Source organism: Phoenix dactylifera, chromosome 3 (genome assembly GCF_051530095.1).
Source record: "Phoenix dactylifera cultivar Ajwa chromosome 3, Ajwa_hap1_PhDact_Kaust_v1.1, whole genome shotgun sequence".
NCBI classification, from domain to species: Eukaryota; Viridiplantae; Streptophyta; class Magnoliopsida; order Arecales; family Arecaceae; genus Phoenix; species Phoenix dactylifera.
The window spans coordinates 10,558,204-10,582,166 of record NC_143192.1 but is presented as its reverse complement, the minus strand read 5'-3'; the positions used below and the strand labels follow the sequence as shown (position 1 = coordinate 10,582,166).

The following is a 23,963-nucleotide window of genomic DNA, read 5'->3' as shown; positions in this document are numbered from 1 at the left end:
GCCATATTACCTCATGCGAAGTATATTTTCATTTGGAATGCTTAATGGCAAACAACTTTATGTTGGATCACCATAGATTATTATTCTTGAAGCCATGCGTATCATGAGCGATTTTATTATTGATCATCCAGAGTTTTGTGGAAATCCTCCAATATCTTGGGTGATACGGTTGTTGTTATTGGCTAAATATCTGCAATTTGATTGCATGGTTCACTAGCCGTTTTAGCTTCAAAGTTCAAACATCTCTGTTCTCACGAGGGAGTGGTCCTGTACCAAGCGATGATACCATGGTCAGAAGTACTGGTTATTAGTGGTGGCAAGGTCAATACCTTGAGACAACTAAAAAGAGATCCTCTTAAAGTTTAATAGCTACTCGTGGAAGGCGCGTTTTATTTCTTTTTTGGCTTTCTTTCAAATCCAGTGTTGTTGCATCACTGATTACCTCAACCTTTTGGTTACAGTTGTATATACTTTAGTTATCCCAAACTAAGGGAACAAGAATGACAGCTTAGAAAAATTGCTTAGAGATATGGTAGCTTAGCGCCCAGAAGACCGGGAATAAGGCAGAATAGGACGCGGATAAATATATTTAATCCACTGACATGAGGATTATTCTATGCCCACGCCCTCATTTTTTGAAGGCTTTGAAGGTTCTTATTCTGACTTTTTTTAACTGACACGATTTATTTAATCCACTGCAGGTTTGTATGTTATGGTTTCCATGCACGAGGAGCTGTGCACGTTCAATATATAAAAGATAAAAGAAATAAAACTCTAGTCATGATAGAAGGAGAGAATAATCATGGGTTTCCAATTAAATTGGATGGATCAACTATTGAAAGGGGCATAGGAGACTTTTGGGGAGAAAGTTTATGAGAATAATTTGATTTAGAGAATGAAGACTAAAAGTGTTGAATTGAGATGCACTTGTTCCACTTGGACTGGTTCATTGATTATATATTTTAGCAAAACAAAGTTGTTAAGTCCATACATCACCTATGGTTGTACCATGTAACATGATTGCCTATCTTTTCTATTCTTCTTATAAACCCATCATGCACAAGTTGAGAACTGTTCAAGCCTGGTCTTCCACGAGAATCATGCCATAAGATCAAGTGGATGGACAGCTGTTATCATATGAAAGAAGTTTATTGTTATGAGAAATATGTGGTAGTAGTAGCCAGTTCTGCTTTCTTAAACACCAACTGCACTTTGAGGCTTTGTTCAATTTCTCTTGGCAAAGAAGATGTGAATGCTTGCGAGTTCAGATCATGTACTTGAGTTCTGACTTGGGGAACAATTTGGCTAGTGGCAGATATTCAAACTTCAGAAAAATCTGTTAAGGTGTTGGCAAAAGTTTGTGAAGAATATGGATAACCAATAAAAAAATAATGCATGCATGCCTTTTTATGCATTTATTCATCAGTTTATGTTAATTTATACAGAAACAAGCGGGGGAGAGGCAAGATCTCAAAAGCCAGGGGTACCACCAAGTTTAGCAATCGGTGGAATGACTTCCTTCGAATAATTTGCGACGAGAGCATCAATAAATCGTAAAGTTCATCGACTATATAATGGTTCTTAACTGATTAAATTGCTAGAGAATACTCAAGGAAGTCTTTTTCTCTCTCTTTTCTAACAATTCAGATAATATTCTTATGAACAAACATCTAACTACTGTTCTCAATTCCTCTGTGCTCTCATGGCATGGACAAAATAGAAAGTATATTTAAAAAAAAAAGCCACCAATCACAGTGAAACACACCACTCCCCTCTTGCCACCTTGCTGGAGAAGTAATAAGATATTTTAAAATTGCAGATGTGCAACTTTCAACTACTGTAGATCCCAAGAACTATCAGGGAAGTTTCAGCATTCAGTATATAATAAACAATAGCCAGTAGAGGGGTCATGTCTTCTGATGTGAGATTCGGGTCAAACTTTCTTGCCTTGCTTTCCGTGGTCTAGACTTGGGATGCTCGCTTCCTCCAGGTTTTATGCCGTTCTGACTTTTGGAGTTTAATGCGCTCGTAACAACTACCAACCCATCCGTGTGTTGTTGGGGCCTGCGTATGGCTATAAATTAGTCCCATACTCTTGGGAAGTTTGCATAGTTCTAAGTGCAGATCGCAGGAGCAGGCATTGCCATTTGCCAGCCAACAGCAGAAGGCCAGGTAAGAATTTGTTCCATGCCTTCTCAAAAGATTATATATTGTTAAGAGTGATAGCTGCATATCATGCATCCTTGAGGTGAATGAGAAGAGAAATCACAGAAGACAAAGATTACTTCAGAGTTCATTGGAAACTAAGATTTCTTTAGGGTTCATTGGAACCTATTTCCTTTTAGATCATGGAGAAAATTCCAGTTAATGTTGTTGTCATATTTCAAGGATTATGTTTGCGAACTACATGGCTGATATGGAGTTTGTGAACTATCAGTCAAGTTTAGAGGACAGAAGAGAAGGATGAAGGGAAGGAAATATTAGTTTCTGAATTGGGGTTTAAGGAGAAATAATGTGACACTTTTTTAATTGAAACCACATGGCTGTCTAACAATGCAAGTTAGTCTCCCTCTCCTTTGCATCAAGCTCTCCATATAATCACATGAGAGAAAAATGACACCAGTATTAATACCTTTTCAGAAATAATATTCACTATTAATTTGGTGGATTGATGTCGGCATCGAATAATAACAGGTTATATTCTTCCAGGTTCATCTTCTCGGCATATTTCAGACCCCAACAATGTCTTACAAATTTGTTACTGATCATGTCGAAGGAAGTCATCTCTTCTTGTGGACCTTTGTAGCTGCACTCCTATTCTTCTTCATTTTTATGAAACAATCTCAATGTAATCAAAGAAAGAAGATCGGTAGGAATTCGATGAAATTGCCACCAGGGGGACGAGGTTGGCCTTTGATTGGTGATAGCATCAAGTGGTACAGAGCTGTAGCTAGTTCTCATCCCCCAAGATATGTGGAAGATCAGGTGAAGAGGTATGTGGCAATAAAATTTTCTTTGAAGAGTTTCATTTGATTTTTCACCAAAAAAAAAAATCATTTGAATTCTCTCCATAGTCATAGCTACATTCATTTATCTCTTTTTATTATAGATACATCCATTTCATTTATCTACTTCTGCTAAAGAGACTTTCAACACCGATATCTGACTCTATCTTGTTTCACAATCATAATCATGTTATTAATTAAACAGCTTTGTCCGGAAAATAGAGTTGGGAATGCCACCATTATGAACCAAAATTGGAATCTCTCCCCAGTGCAAGCACCGAGAAGGGAGGTGCCAACCGGCGGATTGAAGCCTTGTCTGTTAATTTGACCAATTGATTACTTTGGCTACAATATATTCTAAAGATGATCCAAAAATCAATACTTTTTTATTTCTTTGGAAATGATTACAAAGTTAATAATTTTTTAGGTAAGAAAAAGTTGCTTTAACTATTGAAGAATTGAAGCATAAGCAATAAAAATCATTCGAATAGTGATGAGACTCCATGAATTACTAGCCAATGATAGCTTTATGAGAAATCCAATGTTTTAAATTCATGTTTCGAGCGGCAATATAGACTCACATGACAATATTAACATATTTTGGGCTATATACAGGTATGGGAAGATATTCACATGCAACCTATTTGGTAGACAAGCTGTTGTCTCAGCTGATCCACACTTCAACCGATTCATTATGCAGAATGAAGGGAAGTTGTTCAAGTCATGCTATCCAAAATCATTCTGTGATTTGGTTGGGAAGAATGGAGTGATTGTGGTGCAAGGAGAGCGGCAGAAGAAGCTTCATGGGATTACTGTGAACATGATGAAGTTGGAAAAACTTAATTCAAATCCCCAATTCTTAGAAGATGTCCAGATGGTCATACTTCAGACATTGAACACTCTACAGGAAAAACAGGTTGTAGTGCTTCAGGATATCTGTAGGAAGGTAAGTATAGCCCACTTAAGAGCTTACTTCTCTAAGTTGTTCCTCACGTTGTTTTTTTGTTAAGAATTGGGGACCAACGAACACATTAAAAGAAGCAACCTAAAAGTTTGATTTATGTTGTCCAAAGGTGGCCATAAATTTGATGGTTAATCAACTATTGGGAGTTTCAAGCGAGTCTGAGATCGACGAGATGGCTTGCTTATTCTCTGATTTTGTTGATGGTTGCCTCTCTATTCCAATCAACTTGCCTGGATTTTCCTATTACACTGCAATGAAGGTGACTAACCTATTTAAATGACCTACTACTCCATATGTAAAGATCCAATATCTTCTTAAATACTTAGGAGACAATTTACTATGTTGCACAAAAGATCGTCCCCTATTAGATAACTATATACTTTCTTGTGCAGCATAACAAATTGCAGACAAGCTCTAGTTTTCTCCCACTTTCTTTTTTAATACAAGTCCTAATCCTGATGATGACAGAAAATTTCATAATGCAAATATTAGATATGAAAGATCTTCTAGTCGTAAATGTTCTTACGATCATCTTGAAGATTTCTCTCATGGTTTTGTTGACCATAACAGGCAAGAGATACCATCATTAGAAAGATCAAGAAGTTGATACAGATCACGAGGCAGAAATCTAGGTCGGCAGCAAGCAATGGGGTCCTTGGTAGACTAGTTGATGAGGAAAACTTGCCTGATGATGTTGCTGCAGATTTCATTATAAATCTCTTATTTGCTGGAAATGAGACAACAGCTAAAACAATGCTCTTTGCTATTTATTTCCTCACTCACTGCCCCAAGGCATTAGAGCAACTACTGGTAAGGAGAGCTGCTTGCAATGCTTATGCCACTAAAATTATTTGTTGCACTTTGATTTATGGTATCTTATTTTAAGATAGATATTAGTAAGCAGTGATATCTAAATATATGCAGTTTTTTGTTGTCTTAAACCTTCAGAGATTCCTTATTTTTAAAATGATAAGTTGTTGCATGTTTCGAGTCTAATTCTGTGCTCTACTTCTACCCTTCTCATATCATATGGCCAAAAGCAAAATCTTTTTCTCATTGCATGTTCAATCTTTGAGTAGGATGAGCAACAGAATATTAGAAGGATGGCCCACAAAGACATGCTTGCATGGGAGGATTACAAAGCGATGCCATTCACTCAATGTGTAAGAAATTTATCAGTTATAATTCTTTTTTAGTTTCTTACTCTAGCATTTTAATTAAATTAACTTGGAGAAGATTGAAATCATATCGAATATAGGTAGCAAACCATCATAGGCAGGCTTCTCATGCCTCATGATTGGGAACTTGAACTAACGGCCTTATACTTTATTTTCGAAACTTAAAAGTCTTTGTATTAGGAAAGAACTATCAAAAAGATATGATGAAGTGAAACAATGAAATGAGCGCCTCTCTTGCCATCTCTCTTTGATAAGGTCTTGAGAGATGAAACAATATTAGATATAAAATAGTATTCTTAATCATTCCTTATAGTCTTATGCAATGCAATAGTAATAACATGGATTGCATTGAATTTGGTGATATATGCAGGTTATTAATGAAACCCTTAGACTTGGAGGAATAGCAATATGGTTAATGAGGGAGGCAAAAGTAGATGCTGAATATCAAGGTAATAGCATTTTATGTCTTCTTCATTTATCCAATCAGAATCATATTTTTTCCCTATATTATATGTATCAATAGGTATTGTTTTTTATTAATGTGAAAGACAGATGACTTGGATAAAAATTATGAGGATGAAGTTTAAAGAGGAAGACCAAATAAAAAGAAGCTTCAAAGAAAGAAAATGTACCTCGGTCATATTCTAGAATCACTCTCTCCAAAATCACTATGATATCTGTCCTTGAATTGCTCCTTTAAATTATAAGAAATTAGAGAGAGGAAATTAACAGAAGTAGATGAAAATGAGTGCTGATTTTCTCTACTATGCTAGAAACTAATGCCTAGATTGTCTAGATTTAATATTCTATTTTCATTTCCTTTCACTGCCTCTGAACATCATAATATACTTCATTCCAAGGACCTTATCCATATGAATGAAAATCCCTTTAAGTCAATTATTTATTTTAATTTAACTTATCATCATCATCCTTTTCGTAGCTAGTTATTATCTTCCTTTGTTTTACTTGTTGTCTTGACTTATTTATCTTTTTATTTGCATGGTCTAGGCCATACATGAAAGAGAATGTTAAACTTAATATATGTTATTGATCCATTCTCTATCAATATAAGCTTTTGGACTAAGTCGTTACATAACATTGGTAACCATTAGGTTATAAGTGAGGAGTAGATCGGGTTGTATCTCATTACGTAAATTTAAATGAATAAGTGAATGATCAAAATACTCATAACTGTCACATACCAAAGTAGATGTATTATTTTTACAAGAACATTTTCTCAAGGACAGAATACATACATAGGCAAAAATTATAGAGTAAGGTGTAAAAAATATCTTGAAAAGTAAAATAAGAACCGCAATTATGAATGGTAAAATCAATAGTAGCACTTTTAGTTTATTTAAAATAATATATTATGACTTTAACTAAATAAAATTATCTCATTATTTTTTTCTTTTCTTTTTCTCATTGTTTGCCAGATTTTGTCATCTCAAAAGGATCCTTTGTAGTTCCCTTTCTCTCAGCGGTTCATTTGGATGAGAATATATATCCCGGGGCTTTAAATTTCAACCCATGGAGGTGGATGGAGCAAGAAAACAAGGTTAGTGTTTTATTTATGAAAAAAGTCATATTTGATAATTTATTGATTACACTTTATACATGTGTTTGATAGTTTGTATTATTTTGGTCAAAAGAATAAATTTCTTCCATAATTTTCCATTTGATCAAAGCATATGTCTTTATACACTGATTTGAATATGAACCCTTATTTTTTATTCATTTTCAAAGTTTTAGGGATAAATTATGTAGCTAATTTAATTTTTAGAAGCTATATGGTAATCAAATGACTTGGTTCATCATCTGAATATTCATTCCAAGTCATATTGTGGAGATTTGAATGTATTTATAGTTACTCTTGTCAGATTAAGTTCCTTTTTTTTTCTATATACTTAGAAACTCAAGTTCTATGTATATGTTGATAACTATTTTTTTTTTATTTCTTTGGTTCTAAGGAGAAGAGAAATTGGAGAACTAGCCCCTTTTACACACCTTTTGGAGGAGGTGCTCGATATTGTCCCGGGGCTGAATTAGCTCATCTTCAAATTGCTTTCTTTTTGCATCACTTTGTCACTAAATACAGGTTTATATACTTTTCCTTCTCCGACAAGTTACGAGAATTTGCATATAATTTTTCTATTTGATATACTCTTATATAAGAAATATGAAAAATGATTCAACTTGTAGAAAACTTAAATACAAAAATATTTTCAATAATATAGTTAGATAATATTTCTTAACAAATATATTAATTAGATAAAGTTAAAATGAGATAATTGAAAATCCAAATATACATTAATACATATATACACATGCATAAATAATAATATTACCTTCCAGTTTTGATAATAATGCAGTAGGAGCAGGTCCATGACCACTAATTTTCACAAGCATAGCATATACTTTGGTGTAGTCCATATAATTTTGGAGATAAATCCAAATTCATGAACTCCAAAATTGTTGAAACTAAAGATGAAAACTGAATGACCACCTAATAGCATTTACTCATACATATAAACTTATGGACATACATATATGTATTGCACATTGAAGGGGTGTACGATCAGGATATACATTTATGCACTTGATAACTCAAAAATATATAGTTGATAGGTCTTTGTCGCATTTTAGTTTTGCTTGTATTACACAATTATATTATAAGTAGTTTGTGTATCTTTCACTTGCAACAAAGATTGATTGTGCTGATATAGATTTACGGGTTATGACATACTATACACTGGATCTCTCAATAATACTCTAGTTAATAGTTAATCTATCTTTGATTAGGTGGATTTGAGGTTGTAAAAGTTATTTAATTATGTTGTTAGACAAAAACCAATACACAACCTACATAAGGAAACCTGGTCTTCACCTAAAAATCTTTATTTTTTAAAGATCCTCATGGGTACCAATAACTTGCAAGAACCTTCATATGAGAACTTTTCAAATCATATGATTCAATTTATGCATGGAAATGTCTCCTACTAGATGTCTATGTCACACACTTATATATTAAGTATTCATGAATAAACAATTACATGTAGATTGAAAATGTTGTCGCTGAAATTATGGTGAACTAATTGAAATATTTATATAAAAAATATAAGCAGGTGGGTCCAACTCAAGGATGATCAAATGTCATTCTTCCCTTCAGCTCGCCTAGTTAACGGATTTCAAATTTGTATCATCAAGAATATGGATGCAGTTCCAGTTCAATGAAATCTTGTCTATATTTACTACATTCGGAGACTTCATCCAAGTTGCATTTCAAGGCTAGTAATGCTATAATTGTATATTCTTAGTTAGTTCATGATGTAAATTATTTTTTCTCCTACAAAGTCATGTATATTCTTTATATATGCATACATGATGTGTATAGGTGTGCTTATGCAAATGAGTCCAAGTGCATGTTTCTTTTCCATACTTTTGCAAGGATTCATCATCAAAATTTCATGTTCTCTAAAATATCACAACATAATTGATATTGTTAGCACTTTTTTCATCCTATCCGAACATGTCATGAAACCCCCTGGCGAAGTTCCATTCAGTTGTGGTAGAGAAGAGTGGTGACAAGCCAAATGACTGAGTAGATGCATGTAGGCATGCCACTAGCGTTTGATCAGCCGAAAAGTAATCAAAAGAAGGATAGAGAGCAGCATGTATCTAGGTGCCTTAATTTTTAAGAACTTTTACCATAGTTACACCACCATTTTAATGAGATGATAAGATATGAGCATTAGGCTATGATCGAGGTATAACGCTGCGCTATGGTGGTAAAAGTCAAGATATAGCTACTTTTAGAATAGAAGCTATGGTAGACTAAGATAAGATAAAATGCATTGGATTGATTGTCGATGGGTCTCTTACAAAGTACAGTTTTTATTGACTTATGTAATTAGATAACAACTACACACTATGACTGTTGCTATCATATCTTGTCTTCACTTCTAGTAGTTTTGATAACTGACATCAGTTATCCTCCACTATGAACATTCATTAGCATGGTTGCTTTACAACTATGAGGCTGATAATCTTACTAAATCATTAGTATGATACTACATCTCTTTCCATATCAAGCAACCAAACAACTATGATTGCATGGAGTTTTTAATTACAAACAACCGAATTTTTTTTCTTTTGTAATTGCAATTCAATTGCAGCTTGTGTTTGAATTGTAATTCTTGGCTACAGAACAATTTGACATTAGGTCCTAAATTCACATACTTGTTTGGAAGGAAAACAAAAGGTTAGTTGCCTTGCCAGTAATGCTTTTAACATTCAATTTAGGCAATTTCGAATTTCTTATCAATATTGATTTAAGAGCTAAATGTGGATGTAATGGGTTCTATTATGAATGCCTGCAATGGAAGCTAACCCCTGTCCTACCAATAAGAAATAAAAAAAAGAATACCAAAAGTTAAAGTTTCAATTTTGATTTTTAAAGCATATGCATGTTTGGTGTTGCACAACTTTTTTTGTAAATTTTAAAATAAAAATATTACCTAAAAAATAAAATGTGTTTGCGAAGTTCTTCTAAAATAAGCAAAATAAAAAAGTGCTTTCTAGTGAAGCAAAATAAAACTAGCTTCTAGCTTCATTTTTTTTTCATAAGATTGCTCCATGTTAAAATAGGGGAAGAAGGAGAAAATCTTTATATTTTTGATTAATGTGAAATTTATTTGAATAATATAGTATGTACAAGATGTTTATATAGGAGAAATTATAATAGACTTGGAGTGTGATAACAAATCTAAATTTGAGTACGATAACAACTCTATTAATATTATAAGTTAGGTTGCATACATTAACACACCTTCTTCAAACTCAAGATGGTATGGTATAAGCCAACTTGAGTGTTGAAACTAAGTTTAAAAAATGTCTGGGTGGATGGGTTTTAGTGAAGATATTTGCAATCTGATTAGGGAAGAAAATAGAGCAAAGTTGTATAGTACCACAATGAATGTATTGGCGAACAAAGTAACAATCAGTTTCGATATATTTAGTATACATGAAAAATATCATTACGAGCTATCTGAATGGCACTTTGATTAATATAGCAAAGAGTTGTAGCACCATGATGAGCAACTTCCATATCCTCTAGCAACCATCTAACCCAGAGAAGTTCATCAGTAGCATTAGCACCAACCCCATATTTTGCTTCAGTGCTTGACGTGGGGATAATATGCCTCTTATTATGCCATGAGGTAGGACAATCACCTAGAAATAAATGATAGCTTGTAGTAGAGAGTTTATTAGTAGGATCACCAGCCTAATCAACCCAATCAGCATTAGAGTAACCATGCAAAGGTGGTCATGCGCTAGGACTCATCGAAAGGTCCATCAAGAGGCCTCAGCTAGGCGGCAGTTGAGGTGGCAACGTGCTAGGGCTTTGGATTCAAAGCCTTGCAAAGAAGGAAACATCTTTGTGGATTCGGGTTCAGATGCATCAGATTTGAACCCATATCTATTGAGATATGAGTTTAAATTTGCAGACTTGGTTAGCCACAATTTGTGACATGCCGACTAGCATGTCATCCGATGAGTCGGCAGACATATCGATCGACATGTCATCTGCCATGTCAGTGCAAGGCATTTTTTTTATTTTTTTTTTAAAAAAAAGGGTAAGGGGGAGGAAGGGACAAACCCACCCCTGCGTAGCAGCCCCCACTGGGCCCCGCCTCGCCAGGAGAATGTTCGATGCGGGCAGAAATGGCCGTGTGTTGGGTACACCGACCGGTTTTACTCATGCCTTCCCCACCCGTGGGCCGGCTCAGCTACCCCTCTGGGCTCTGGCTCGAGTCTCACGTGTGAGTACGTCACACCTGGCACCACCCCGGCTACTGGCGGTCCAAGAGCGGCCCTATACCTCATGTCCAAGCAGTGGTCGAAGCCACATTTTAATTCTCGTCGCAGCGACTCGAACTTGGGACCATGGGGTTAGAATCCCCATCCAGTACCACTAGGCTACCACCTTGGTGGCGGTGCAAGGCATTCTGGCTAACACATTATTGGTCATGTTAGAGCCATGCCATCAATGATGCCACAACAGCTTGATTGTCAGCTTTACCTAACATGTAAGCGGCACAAGAGCAATTCTGCAATGTCAGTTCCATGTCAGCTACCATACCATCTATAGAAATTCATTCCTTAATTTCGATATACTAATTTCATTTTTGGCATCTATTTTTGTAACTTCTGCTTCTACAAAAAGTCTCTTTATCACTTTTTTGGATATCTATTTTTGCTATAATTATGTCTACTAGTGAGACTCATTGTGAGATTTCCACCTTTTGAGATAGTATTGAATGGGTCCAATTATATTTCTTGGCCTCAAGCTATTAGTAGTTTTCTCAAAGACAAAAAGTTGTGGCAACTTATTAAGAAGGGATGTCAAACAACCTACTAAGCTAGATAATGAGGATGATGCTACATATTTTGATGAACTCAAAGACTGGGACTAGAAAAACCATCAAATAATCCTATGGTTCAGATATACATCACTTCCATCTATCTGTAAAGAATTTGGCTATTATGAGATTGCTAAAGAGATTTCGGATATGCTTGAATATGCTACAAAGATAATATATTATTGTTGATCTAGCTTATCGGTATTAACTTCGAGGTGATATTCATCGTATGCATCAAGAGCTTGATCAGTCTATTCAAGATTTTTATGCGCAGATGCATTCTCTTTAGGATCAATTAGCTCCTTTTGAACCAGAATGGGTCACTTCCACTCATGCACAAATGTTTCATATTTATCGAAATGAGGATCAATTTATTCAGCTTTTGATGACTCAGATATGAGCTTGAGCATACTTGCGCATCGTTACTCCATATGATTCTATTACCTACATTTGATTAGGCTGCTACTCTTATTAATTTTTGAGAAAACTTGTCTTGGCTCTCTCAAGTCCCAACATACAGATGTTGTTATGGCTATTCCTCCAGCATCCTCCTTTATAGCTACTGCTCCTAGTCCCAATGTTACTGTTGTTGCAACTTCTGGTTCTTTAGTATCTCCTAACTCTTTCACCAAGCAGGAATGTTATTATTCCAAACTACTTGGACATCATATTTCAGAGTGTCCTAAACTGGCTCTCATACCATGTTAAAATAGGAGAAGAAAGTTAAAATCTCTGCATTTTTTATGGATGTAAAATTTACTTGAATACAATAGTATGCACAAGGTGTACATATAGACCTAACTATAACCGATTTTGAGTTTAATAACAACTCTATTAATATTACAAGTTGGGTTGGATACATTAACATTCCATGTCTTTCAAATATGGTAAGCTTACTATGATGGGTATTCTACAATATGTGATTGCAAAATGGTTAACATCAAAGAGTATTTTAAAAATATAATAAATGTGATTTTAAAAAAAAAATAATGTTTTAAAACAAGAAGCAATGCATAACGCAAAGGCAGAGGGTAGGGATTTGGAGTTTTTGACCAAATTAAGAACTCGAATCGAGAAAGGATAGATTTTCCTGTCCAAGTTGGTAAAGTCACTTGATTGCCAAATCGAGGGCTTGGATCTAAATATTGTCTTCATCATGATTTGGAAACTAGGGGTATTTGGAATTTCCTCTTAGAGTTTGGGCCCATTATATAGGAGTCTCTTTTATGACCCACAGGGAGAAAAAAAGAAAGAAAAGGAAAAGAGTATACGAAAGCCCATGGTGATGCCTACGGAAGAGTGGAGAGAGGGTGCCACCTAGAGGAGGAGAAGAGGAGACTTGGGAGGGGAATGGGAATGGATTGGGTGAATTAAGGCTACCTACTTCCCCACTTTTTATTAGTTCTTTCTCTCTCCCTCTCTAAGAAAAAGTGATTGATACTTATAATACATGACTTCGAATATAAATAAAATCTAAAAATATATTATGGAGCTATTTGGATGTATAGAGTAGCTCCAGGTATAACTTATGCAAGAATGGTATATGCAAGGCTTGTATAATCAAGAAATTATGGTTAATTGATTCCTCTTGAGAGAGTATCTAACTTTTTGAGAGATCTATGGATCAAATCTTTCATAATTAAATTTTTTTCTCTTCCATACTAACCTATTCCCAACCACCACTACATATGGTATTTACATGGACAAATTATCCTAGCATCCAAACATGCCCTATTACTAATATATATATATATATATATATATATATATATATATATATATATATATATATATCGTTCTATGCATGTTGGGCCTAGCTGAAATTGAGCCACTCCTAGCCTGATTTTTAATCCACTCTGAAATCCTATTTCAATTTGACTCATTGGACTAAAAGGATATTTGGTTGGAGGGAGTTGGACTTTAGAATGAGAATGGGAATAAGTGATTTTAATTCTAGTTATTTGGTTGGAGGAGTTCCATTCGCATTTTGATTCTCGAAATCCAATTCGAAATTTTATCTAGTATTCAAATTTTATTTTAATTATGAGTTTTTTTTTGCATGAATACCCTCCTAAATATCAATTTTTGTATGAATACCATTCCAAAAGTAATATTTGCATGTATACTCTTGTAAAACACTTGTTTTGCTTTTTTTTTCTTTTTTATTCTTATTTTTGCATATATATCCACATCATATAACGTCGTTAAAAAATTAACGGTTTCAAATTAAAATGACTAAAATACCCTTAATGGGTAGATATGCAAAAACAAGGCGATCAAGATGGAGGACAAAAAAGTAATTTTAAAATTAGATTTTATTTTTAATTAAAATAAATATGGTTTTTATTAACGGTGTTAGAAGAACCATTATATTAGAGGCATTTGTATAAAAACAGTATTTTATGGGGTACAAAAATAAATGTAAGTTTTAGACGGATATTCATGCAAATTTAAATTTTTTAAAAAATATTTATGCAATTTTTTTTTTAATTATTTTAGTCATAAACCAAATGCAGCGGAAAATATGGTTATTATTATAATCCATTCTAGTTCTGAGCCCAGCTGCGGCCCAAATTTATCTTAAAATTGGGGCAGGAAATTGGAACCCAGACCAGCTATCGGTAGGGGAAAAAAAAGAAAAGGGGGATTTAGGGAGCTTCTGAGATCGGACCCAAACGGAACGGAACCACGGAACCGAATACCCTGGCCCCTCATAGTGGGCGAGGAGCACTTTTAGTATCGCGGGACAGCGAAACCTGCTCTCTCGAAGGTTCGAGATCTCTCTCTTTCTCGACCTCGAGTGATCAAAATCTCCCCCAATTCGACCGCTCTCAATCGAATCGATCTCCGTTAAGGATTCATCCATCCGTCTTTACGCTTTGTTTCTCTGGGAGGAGGAGGAGATTTGCTGAGTTAGGGTTGCTTCTGTGATCGAAATCCATGGCAGGAAGAGAAGTTCGAGAGTACACCAATCTCAGCGACCCCAAAGGTACCAACAATACGAGCAATAAGCCATCTGGCGTTCTTCTTCTTTTTCTTTCTTTCATGGCATCTTCCTTTCCCTTGCTTTCTATCTCAATGTCTCCGTGATTTTTCTTGTTGATGCTATTTCCTGTGTTTCTCTTAACTGTTTCTAGTATTTGTATGGATTCATGTAGGTTTGCTTGTAAAATTTAGAACTCTATGTGAATGTCTTTTGGTTTTTTCGGTGATATCCCTTTAGAAGCTCACGTTGATGGGGGATAATAATGGTGGTTGTTGTTTTTGATCCGCAGATAGGAAGTGGGGGAAAGGGAAGGATAAGATCGACGATGAGGACATTACTTTCCAGCGCATGGTAGCAAGGGTTAGCGGATCGGCCCTTCTATCTCTATTTCTTTCTTCAAGTTGTTGCCTTCTTAATTATTTTTATCTACGTTCCACTGTTTGATTTCGTATGGGTATTCAGGTGATGATGTGCTTTTTTAAACTGTGACAGCGAAGAAGGAATTTTAGGTTTTATACCATGTAGTTTAATGGAGTAGGAAATACGTCAAGAGATCGATGCTTAGACATTGGTAGGTTTGCCTTTACTCTTTCTTTACTTGGCAAGGTCCTGTTAGAATATACTCTTTTAAACGATGGCACAATCTTTGCCGGCCATATAATAAGAAGAGCAACTCAGGTTTGGGTTTCAGTTAAGCTTGAGTTGAACTAATTGAAACTTAGTTTGATAATAAATTATATTCTTAGAGCTAATGTTATAGTCCATGCCTTTGGGGTTTCAAGTATATGATGGAGTTCTTTTCCATTTTAGAGATCAATGGTTTAGTCTGAGGATTTGGGTTCCACCTAGATGAGAACTAGATACAGGAAAAGAAAGGCTTATTATTAATTTAAGTAGATTGAAACAAGACTAGCTATAACCATTGAATTAGATAGAGTACTTGGCTAATTTTTAATAACTACATCACTCTGAGTTTAAAGAAAGATGAAGATGTTACTTCCATCTCCATCTTTGGGTGAATTACTTTCAAAAATTGTTAAATTAGGAGACCATTAAATAAATATTTGTAGAAGAGGCTCAACTAGGGAGGTGTCAAAATTTTCTTTGTACAACTTATAAAATTGAAGGTAGCTTTGAAAGGGACACAAAAGGGTATGAAAAATCATAAGTAATATGGGGCTAACTTGGCTTACAAGCTCTATCTAAGTGAGAGATTCACTGCTTCATGCAAGCTGCGGTATTTGTGTCACATAGAGAAGATTTCAGCGTATATTTAGGATGATGATGTTCTGAAATTAAAATATTGGTTACTGACATCCAAAACTTTCTTCATAATCCACATTAAAATTTCCTATTCTTGCCTTTCTATTGATACCAATTTTTCTTAGAAACTATTTATCCCTTCTTCTTTTCTGTCTCTGGAAATAGTAGTTATCATATCAGATCTTGTAAATTTTGTTCAAAGGGCAATTTTCTTTATGATTGATCAATAAATCCCACACTAGGAAATTTGGCTTTAGTAGTAAATATAATACAACACTGATTGAAGTTAAAAATAAGCTGCCCAATTCAAACCAGGACTTTTGGTCTTTAAATCACTAGATTTTATTTTATTTTAAGTTTTTATCATGATTTAATTTCATTTTTTAGACCCTATGTTCATTCTATGGATCTTCCTTATTGTATGCTTTACATTAGAAATCTAATCTCATCTGCAAGCCTTTGGATAGAGAATTAGGCTGCATTCTTACATAAATTACCCCCATCATTTCTATTCATGTCATGGGGCCCTATATGCATTGACCAATTTGGAGTTAAAGGGAGAAAAGAGGGAGGGGCAGATGGGTGCCTATCATACTTGAATGTTCTGAGACCCATTTCTCTTGTAGCTAGAATCTTTCATCTTGGCTAACACACCCAATTCAGAGTCTTCCTGGAATCTTGAACGTATACCTGCTTCCACATATCTACACCAATATTATCTTCCATACCCTCTCCCGATACTGGCAACTAAGCCCCTTTAGACCTGCTTCTTTCTCTATCCAAAAGTTCCTAAGGTCAGCCAGTTTGAAGAGGGGTTTTAGGGTAATCCAATTATGGCATCAAAGGTTTATCCTTAAAGTCGTATTAGACAATATGATGTGAATATTGAGAAGAGTTAAGGATTCTTCTCTTGAACCTCTGCCTTTTAACCTCTATATTTCTTGCTTAATATCAGACTTTTGTCTATATGATCCTCCTTTCTTCTGTCTCTCCATGTCTATTACTTTTTTTCTCTCTGTATTTGGCTATTAATGAAGAAATTATCGTCAAGATTGGAAGTTTTTAATGCTCATCATTTTGTGTGGTTGACCTGAGGAGCTGCATCACGAATGACTAATATATTTTCGACATTGATTTTCCTTAAAAAGTTCATGAAAAATGTTAGTTGCAGGTCACTTGTGTTTTACATGGCACACTTCTAAAGCAGTGCCATTTAAGGAACTCCACGTGTGAAACCAAGATGATCTGTGGTTCCTTTTGTGAAATCACTCCATTGAAAGTGTCTTTGAGCTGTTGGACTACAACATGCATATTCCTACCTTGCTATATTCCCTTTGTGACTTGTATGCTTCAAATAGCAGTGGATGGTATGTTAGTGAAGTAAATCATGGTTTATGGTGTCTATTATTGAACCTATTAACTTGAGAATGGAAACTTATGTGCATAGTTTGAACAGCTTATTTGATGGTTTTCCCGAGTTTCACCTCGAGGCTAGTTTCTCCAAGGATGCCTAAGGGCTTCCATGCAAGGCTACACTTTGAGGCACAATATGAATCTGTGGTTTGGCCTGTGTGTTAGAATCAGTGTGGTATGATTACAGGAGGAAATTGACATGATTGTTTGTTTTGTATGCATTCATGTATTTCTTTGCTAATGTGTATGCTGCATTATCATGTTTGTTCAAATTGTTCCAAGTGGAAAAGATGAGTTAAATGATAAATGATATTCTTTTCTTAATCTTCCAGTTTAAGGACTGTCCATATGAATGTTCTTCTCACAAGTATTGAGTTGAAGTCTTCTAATGGAGAAGTTGAAACTATAAGATTTATTTTTCATCAAATTAGAAGTGAACAAAATAGGCCCCACATGCTAAGGAAACAAGCAAGCACGCACAAGCTTCTTTCTCCCCCCGCCCCGCGGAGAAGAGAGAAGGGGGGGGGGGGGGGGGGAGTGGTCGGATTGGGACTTCTGTCCGAGGGAAGAAAAGAGATATAGGAGTATGTTGAAAAAGATAAATTTAATTAAGACATATTTTTAATATTCAGGTCTTCTTTTTTTTAAAATTTAGATTCATGACCAATCTGTAAAAAGAATAGAATCTCTAAAGTTTCCGAGTATCTGATGTTTAATTGATTCTGACGTGCATTGGACATGGATTATCGGATTTGGATTTGAGTGTCCAGATAATATCAGCAGACCCCAGTCTACAGATTTCCTTTAGCTTGGTCCAAGTTGAGTGCTTGCATAGTGCCATTCATTTTTATACAGCTGATTGTTTACTGGTGACACATTAGTCTTTAAACAAAAAGTCCTAACTCCTAGGTGTACCCAAAAAAAAAGGAACAAAAGTCCTAAGGCTGATTGTTTGCTGTGGAGGCACTCACCAAAGCCCATCATGTGGGATAGAAAGATTTGGATGAGGTCCATTTGATGTCAAATTCCTTGCTGGAGGTCTCGAAATTCACTGAGTGTATTTGTAATGCATCTGGCTTCCTAATTGTTATCTACTCGCTACTGGTCTCCATGCTGCGAATTTCTTTTTATTTTTTATTTTTATTTTCATTGGGAAGATATTTGTGATAATTAAGTCAGGATGGTCAGGTGGCCCAGAGGTGAGCCCTTATTTCCTGAGTATGATCCAGTTGATGCATGTGAGGAGGAGGGTGGACTTTGGTGATGCTCATGACTTACCGTTGAGATATTGTGCAATGCATGTAGCAGAAACCTTCATCTAATTAATAGTGGAGATGCCAGTTTGAATGACATGCTGGCTGTTTGGAATCCAGGATCCCTACTTTTGAAGTTCATTTTTTTTCCTGTCACATCATTTTCTTGGTTTACCTGGAATTCAGATTCCAAATTTTCTTAAAATTGCTTTGGTGACTAAAGAGATAATAAAGAGTTGGTTGAGAGGGGTTGTGAGTTGGGAAGTCTTGAGAGGGGAGGAGAGCATGCCACTTTTTAAGGAGCATGGCTTGCTGGCGTATTTTTTTTCCCTCTTGGGATTTCTAGGTTGGGATTTAGAGATCCCAGATCTCTAGGAAACCAGATCTCGATGCATTAATTCATTCCTGATGTTTCTGTGATTTTTAAGAAGGGAATTGAGAGTTTAGTTAGCATTTGTCTGTAATGCAGCTTTTCATTTACCCATCCATGAGCGTTTTCTTTAATGTGTGTTTTTTCTTAATTTTGGGGTTTGGGTTTAAGTGGGCGGTATATCTATTATACTACAGGGCAACTAAAACTGGACGTGCAATGTCCACAGTATACAAGCAAAGAATAGGCAATATCCACAGTACACAAGCAAAGAACACTGTTGTGCATGTGAAGTTCAAGCAGACATCCGTGCAACCAAGCCAGTGGGTGAGGGCAGCCCGATAGAGAAAAACCATAGAAAACCCAACAGAGAAAAACCATGGAAAACTCAACAGAGAACAATGGACAGAAACCATAGCTGATCCAGTAACTGTATGAATGGATCATCCATCCTGATTTAGAACAACCCAGTGGGCGATGGCAGCCCAAAAGTGGTTGTTAAAATAGAAGGCTCCGAAGTGCTGGGCTGAATCAGTGCACTGAGGTGCCCACGATGGTGGGAGGATGAATGAACAGGAAGCAACAGCACCATGGAACAGTGTGTTGAGTGTCCGACGGACATACCCCATGGAGCTCTCTTTATATATTGTGGAGACGCGGATAGATAGAGGTCTTGCTTAAATAGCTAACATGAATATATGTAGTCCATTTACCTTTTCCATGCTGACTGGAAACTGCATAGATTTGTCATTATAAATTTTGGTTTTTATACATTGAATTTATTCTAGTAAGTTTGCAATATGACATGTCCTCTGGCTAGTCTGGGTACTTGATAATTTCCATTTGTTTGTGCGAACTTTCCTTCCTTTGCCTTTCTATGAACTGATCGTCTGGTTTATTAAGCTTCTTATGCCTAGAGAAATGCACATTGTTTGGAGGGTTTTGCCTCACCATTTAATTTTAAAATATATAGAGTTCTGATAACATGCCCCGGCAGGGATCTTGGCTTCTCCTACCGGGCGGTTCATGCTAGCAGATGCAGGAGGTTGCTGGTGAACGTGGTGGCTACCTTCATGGGCGAGGCGGTACATGCTTTTCTTTCACATAACAAGGCTATATATTTACCTAATTTTGTTAACTTTGATTTGCTTTCATATTCAGCTTTGGACAGTGATGACTTGCTCTATCTGAAAGAGCAAATGGAAGCTGAGGAAGATGCTGAGCGTCTTCTTCGACGCACAGAGAAACGTGCATTTGCTGCATTCAAGATATCCTTTTGAGTTTGAATGCATAATTTGCATTTCGTTTTGTTCTTTTAATGGGTCTTGGTTCTTTTGCTTTCTTTTATTCGCCCATCACAAAGCTGCAAATTTAGCAGATTCCACACCTGCATCTATGCCCTTGCCGCTCCGTGTTGAACCAAAGCCAAAGAGTGGGATCAGGTGATATTTCATTCTGTTGTACTTGTTAAATGCTACTGATTTTTTGTATTCTCTTGTAAATTTTTTATTTGGTGTTCTCTTTGTGGACAGGCAGCAAGATCTCTTGAAGAATATTATTGAAATCAAACCGAAGCGACGGAGACTATCAAGCCCTTCAGGTTCGACACAGGATGACAGGTCAAGCCCATATGTGGCTACAAGAGTTTCATCATCCAGGGATGATGAACGGATTTTGGAGAAATGCTCATCTCCTGCAGAAGGACCAACCGAGAACAAATCCTCGTCTTCGGCTGATCAAGTTTCTACACATGGGGATGCCGGAGATCAACTGGGAGAAGATTCATCCTCAAGGAAGTCAAATGGCGAAGAGACGAATGCCAAACCAGATAATGCTGTTAGAAGCTTATTAGGCTTAGCTTATGAGAGCTCTGATGATGAATGACTGGGATCATGATAGCAGTTGCAGTCACTATGTGAGAAGGACAAAATATGAGTCTGCATACTAATAATTCAATTAGAAATGCTGCAGATCAATCTATGCAACTCGTTAGATCAAGTGAAGAAAAAAAAAGTGGTCTAGAGATATGATGTTAATAGTGTGCATGGAGCCACTCTTGTGCACAAATCAAGGCTCCAGGGTAGTTGGATTCAAGGAGATATGGTGTGTTGGTCCATGATTCTCCATACTGTGCTAAAAGCCGACTTTGAAGAGTTTGTGGATACCATGCCAATGTTGGATGATGTTGTATTTCTCCACCACCTTAAGAGATCAAAAGCCTCATCTTCCATTTCAGAAAGAACATCGTCCTAGGTGTCCAATGTGAATTTCTTGGATGCTTCAAAAATTCTATCAAAGTTCATGCCAACATTTCTTTTACCCAGGCTAATGGAGGAAAGTGTGATCCCACTCCATCCGTATTCCCAAATTCAGTATAAAGATCTTGAAAAAGCTGTGAACCTCATCAAGCTTTCTTCGACATTCCTTCTCATCATATGATTGCATGTGGTAGAATTCCTTAAATATCAATTTAAACTTTCATCAGTAACACTTTCATCTAACAATTATCAAATTCCAAAAAATTCTTTGATGTATGAATTTGCAATGGGAAAATTATCAGCTGAAAATGTCGTTGTTACATCAACAAAAGCTTCCATGAGTTCACACGTTGCCTCAGCTTGTTTCAACTCATCGTCTTAGAGCCAAAATTATAGTGTTCGCTTGCAAACCTGATGAATACCACTTCATGCAACAAAGCATTTTAGAACTAAATGTGGCAACATCCAAAGCTAAACACCTTTTCCAGGAGCACCATGATAACCCACATTCCTTCCGGCACCAATATATTAAAGATACGTCACCATGGTAACATATCTTATAAGTAATATAATCCATATGATTTAGATTTTGGATTATATCTATTCTACGGTTGCACCAATTCCCTCAAACATCAAAGATTTGACTCTTTTATCTTTGAGTTTCTAAATATTGGAAGACTAATTTTCATCATCATGATTATCAAAAAAGGGGATGGCTTTGGCTCTATTGCTTCAAATTTATTTTCTTTCAGCTTTCCAATTTGTACCAAATGAGTACATTTTCCCCAAGCGAAAAATTGTAGTCTAAACATTCCTCGTGAATGCTTTGTGAATCCCTTATTTCTCTTAGATGGTGGTAATTTTAATGATTTTTTCATATAAAGTCATGCTCTTATTTGATTTTCTTTGTTTCTAAACATAGCATTCCTAGACCCTAATATAGATGAAAACGTAACTTTTCTTGGCACATCACATACATGCATACGCACAATACATATATACATAAATAGGTAAATAATATATACATACATATATATATGTGTGTGTGTGTGTCTACATAAACTCAAATGTCCACATACATACATACATACATAGATATGAACATCTATACATACATAAAAGCGATGAAATTTTTGTAACTTTTTAATTGTCATAATTAATAACTTTGATCAGGTTTCTCCATGAAAATTTTAATTTGTGGAATTCTAAATGATGCTGCATTTTTATAAAAAAGATTGTAACCTTTTTGGACTCTGAAGTTAGAGTCCAAGTGGGAATGCTTCGCAGTTCAAGACTTCTACGATTCTTGCAAAATAAGAGTCCCATATGTACTCTAAAATCCAAATTCACAAAATTTATAGGCTAGATTAAGAACATAATATATCAAATAAATCTTAAACAACTTCATGAGAAAGGGATAATATACTTAATCCAATGTTAATGTATTTTTAAAATTTATCTCATATATAAAAGTTTTAGTAGTAAACACGTGCATTTTCTTATACATTAAAACAAATCCTTACACCATATTAAAGAGGCTTTATTTTCCAATTTTTCAATGCCAACAATAACTTTTTGATACGTTTTCTGAAAATGGAATTCTAATATTGGACTTGAAATATTTTAATTTTATACATAATAAGTGTCCGACGTCTTCTATAGTCAAAATTTGTTAAAAAATAAATTTTATTTATATAAAAAATATAATATAGAAAATAAATATTAAATAATTTTATTAATAAATATTAAATCTTAAATAAAACTTTAGAAGCCACATGCATCTGCTCAAGAACTTATTAAATCTTAAGCAACTATATTTCCCAACTACTGAATTTCCACAATCACCCTATCTTGATTTCTCTCTTGAGGATCGTAATCATGATGAACTTATGTAAAAAAAGGAGATTTTGATTGTTTTTTTGACTTCAAGAAAGAGGATTCCAAAGAGAACTCTCCTCAAAATGGGGTTTCTACGGTTGTATGCATAATAATAGTTTATCTAAATTAAGAATGTAATATAGCAAATAAATTTTCATAATTTCAATATGAAGGCATATTACCACATGTATATGCTTAAATCTTTTTAAAACTTATTCTATATTAAATTCTTTAGCAATCATTTGTATTTACATATGCATTGTAGCTAATATGTAATAGTAATATGTTGTTTGGTAGACGAAAAATAAGATATCATAATCTACAAGAAAAACATATACTGTGTGGATATAGTCCATAGGACAACTTATTTTCCTTTCTATCTAGGGGAATGGAGCAGAAAGGAAAAGGGAGGGAGGGGCATAACAGAAATGCAAAGCGTTATGTTTAACAAAATACAAATGAAAAATTGAATATTAAGTTTACATATAAAGCTAATTAATCCACTTGCAATACATCATGTAAGTGATATCTTTTGGGTCCATTGCATACCCTAAAATATCAGAATGTTAAGACATGCATGCCTTTCAACAGTGTTGCCTAGCTATACAGCCCAAGAAGAGAGGAAGGAGGGGGGGGGGGGGGGGGGGGGGGGGGGATGAATTGGGTTTTCTAAAAACTTTATCTAATAATACAATAGAATAAGTGTTTGATAGTAAAATATAAACTTTAGCAGCAAACTAATAAGTAAACTAAAGATAAAAGCAAACAAATCAAGCAATAAAAACACACAAAGTTTATAGTACTTCGGTGTCAACTCTGCACCTACGTCCACTCTCCAAAACTTTCTTCTTGATAATTTCACTATAATCTTTCCGAGATTACAGTCTGATTGTTTTACACGGGCTCACAATCAACCCAGTTGATTTTTTTAGTTAATCAACTAAAACTTACATCGATTATTTTACTCAGGCTC

General features: G+C 35.3%; 2 protein-coding genes across 5 annotated transcripts; both read left to right on the top strand.

The window, feature by feature from the left end:
* Positions 1-35: 35 nt before the first annotated feature.
* On the top strand, positions 36-8,411 carry LOC103714807 (Cytochrome P450 superfamily protein). 2 transcript variants are annotated; one of them, XM_088717742.2, is made up of 10 exons: positions 36-2,172; positions 2,710-2,993; positions 3,621-3,951; positions 4,079-4,228; positions 4,540-4,779; positions 5,049-5,132; positions 5,518-5,596; positions 6,584-6,705; positions 7,118-7,245; positions 8,273-8,411. In XM_088717742.2, exons 2-10 carry the CDS (start codon positions 2,743-2,745, stop codon positions 8,379-8,381), a joined length of 1,494 nt encoding a protein of 497 aa, XP_088573868.2. In that variant the 5' UTR covers positions 36-2,172; positions 2,710-2,742; the 3' UTR covers positions 8,382-8,411. The 2 variants fall into 2 exon arrangements, with proteins under 2 accessions (XP_088573868.2, XP_088573869.2); XM_088717743.2 differs by lacking the exon at positions 4,079-4,228.
* Positions 8,412-14,251: 5,840 nt separating this feature from the next.
* Positions 14,252-21,096, top strand: LOC120104008 (ankyrin repeat protein). 3 transcript variants are annotated; one of them, XM_088717740.2, is made up of 6 exons: positions 14,252-14,558; positions 14,845-14,915; positions 19,852-19,939; positions 20,016-20,123; positions 20,215-20,296; positions 20,387-21,096. In XM_088717740.2, the coding sequence occupies exons 3-6, from the start codon at positions 19,891-19,893 to the stop codon at positions 20,736-20,738; spliced, it is 591 nt and encodes a 196-aa protein (XP_088573866.1). In that variant the 5' UTR covers positions 14,252-14,558; positions 14,845-14,915; positions 19,852-19,890; the 3' UTR covers positions 20,739-21,096. The 3 variants fall into 3 exon arrangements, with proteins under 3 accessions (XP_088573866.1, XP_088573867.1, XP_088573865.1); XM_088717739.2 differs by having other exon boundaries at positions 14,253-14,558; positions 19,891-19,939; XM_088717741.2 differs by lacking the exon at positions 14,845-14,915.
* The last annotated feature ends 2,867 nt before the right edge of the window (positions 21,097-23,963 follow it).

Excerpts from the sequence above, each read along its gene's own strand:
- LOC120104008 (XM_088717739.2), top strand. The coding sequence starts at position 14,510 with ATGGCAGGAAGAGAAGTTCGAGAGTACACCAATCTCAGCGACCCCAAA. Across the intron at positions 19,940-20,015 it reads CTACCTTCATGGGCGAGGCG|CTTTGGACAGTGATGACTTG; the intron begins GTACATGCTTTT and ends TTTCATATTCAG. Across the intron at positions 20,297-20,386 it reads AAGCCAAAGAGTGGGATCAG|GCAGCAAGATCTCTTGAAGA; the intron begins GTGATATTTCAT and ends CTTTGTGGACAG.
- LOC103714807 (XM_088717742.2), top strand. The coding sequence starts at position 2,743 with ATGTCTTACAAATTTGTTACTGATCATGTCGAAGGAAGTCATCTCTTC. Across the intron at positions 5,133-5,517 it reads CGATGCCATTCACTCAATGT|GTTATTAATGAAACCCTTAG; the intron begins GTAAGAAATTTA and ends TGATATATGCAG. Across the intron at positions 7,246-8,272 it reads CACTTTGTCACTAAATACAG|GTGGGTCCAACTCAAGGATG; the intron begins GTTTATATACTT and ends AAATATAAGCAG.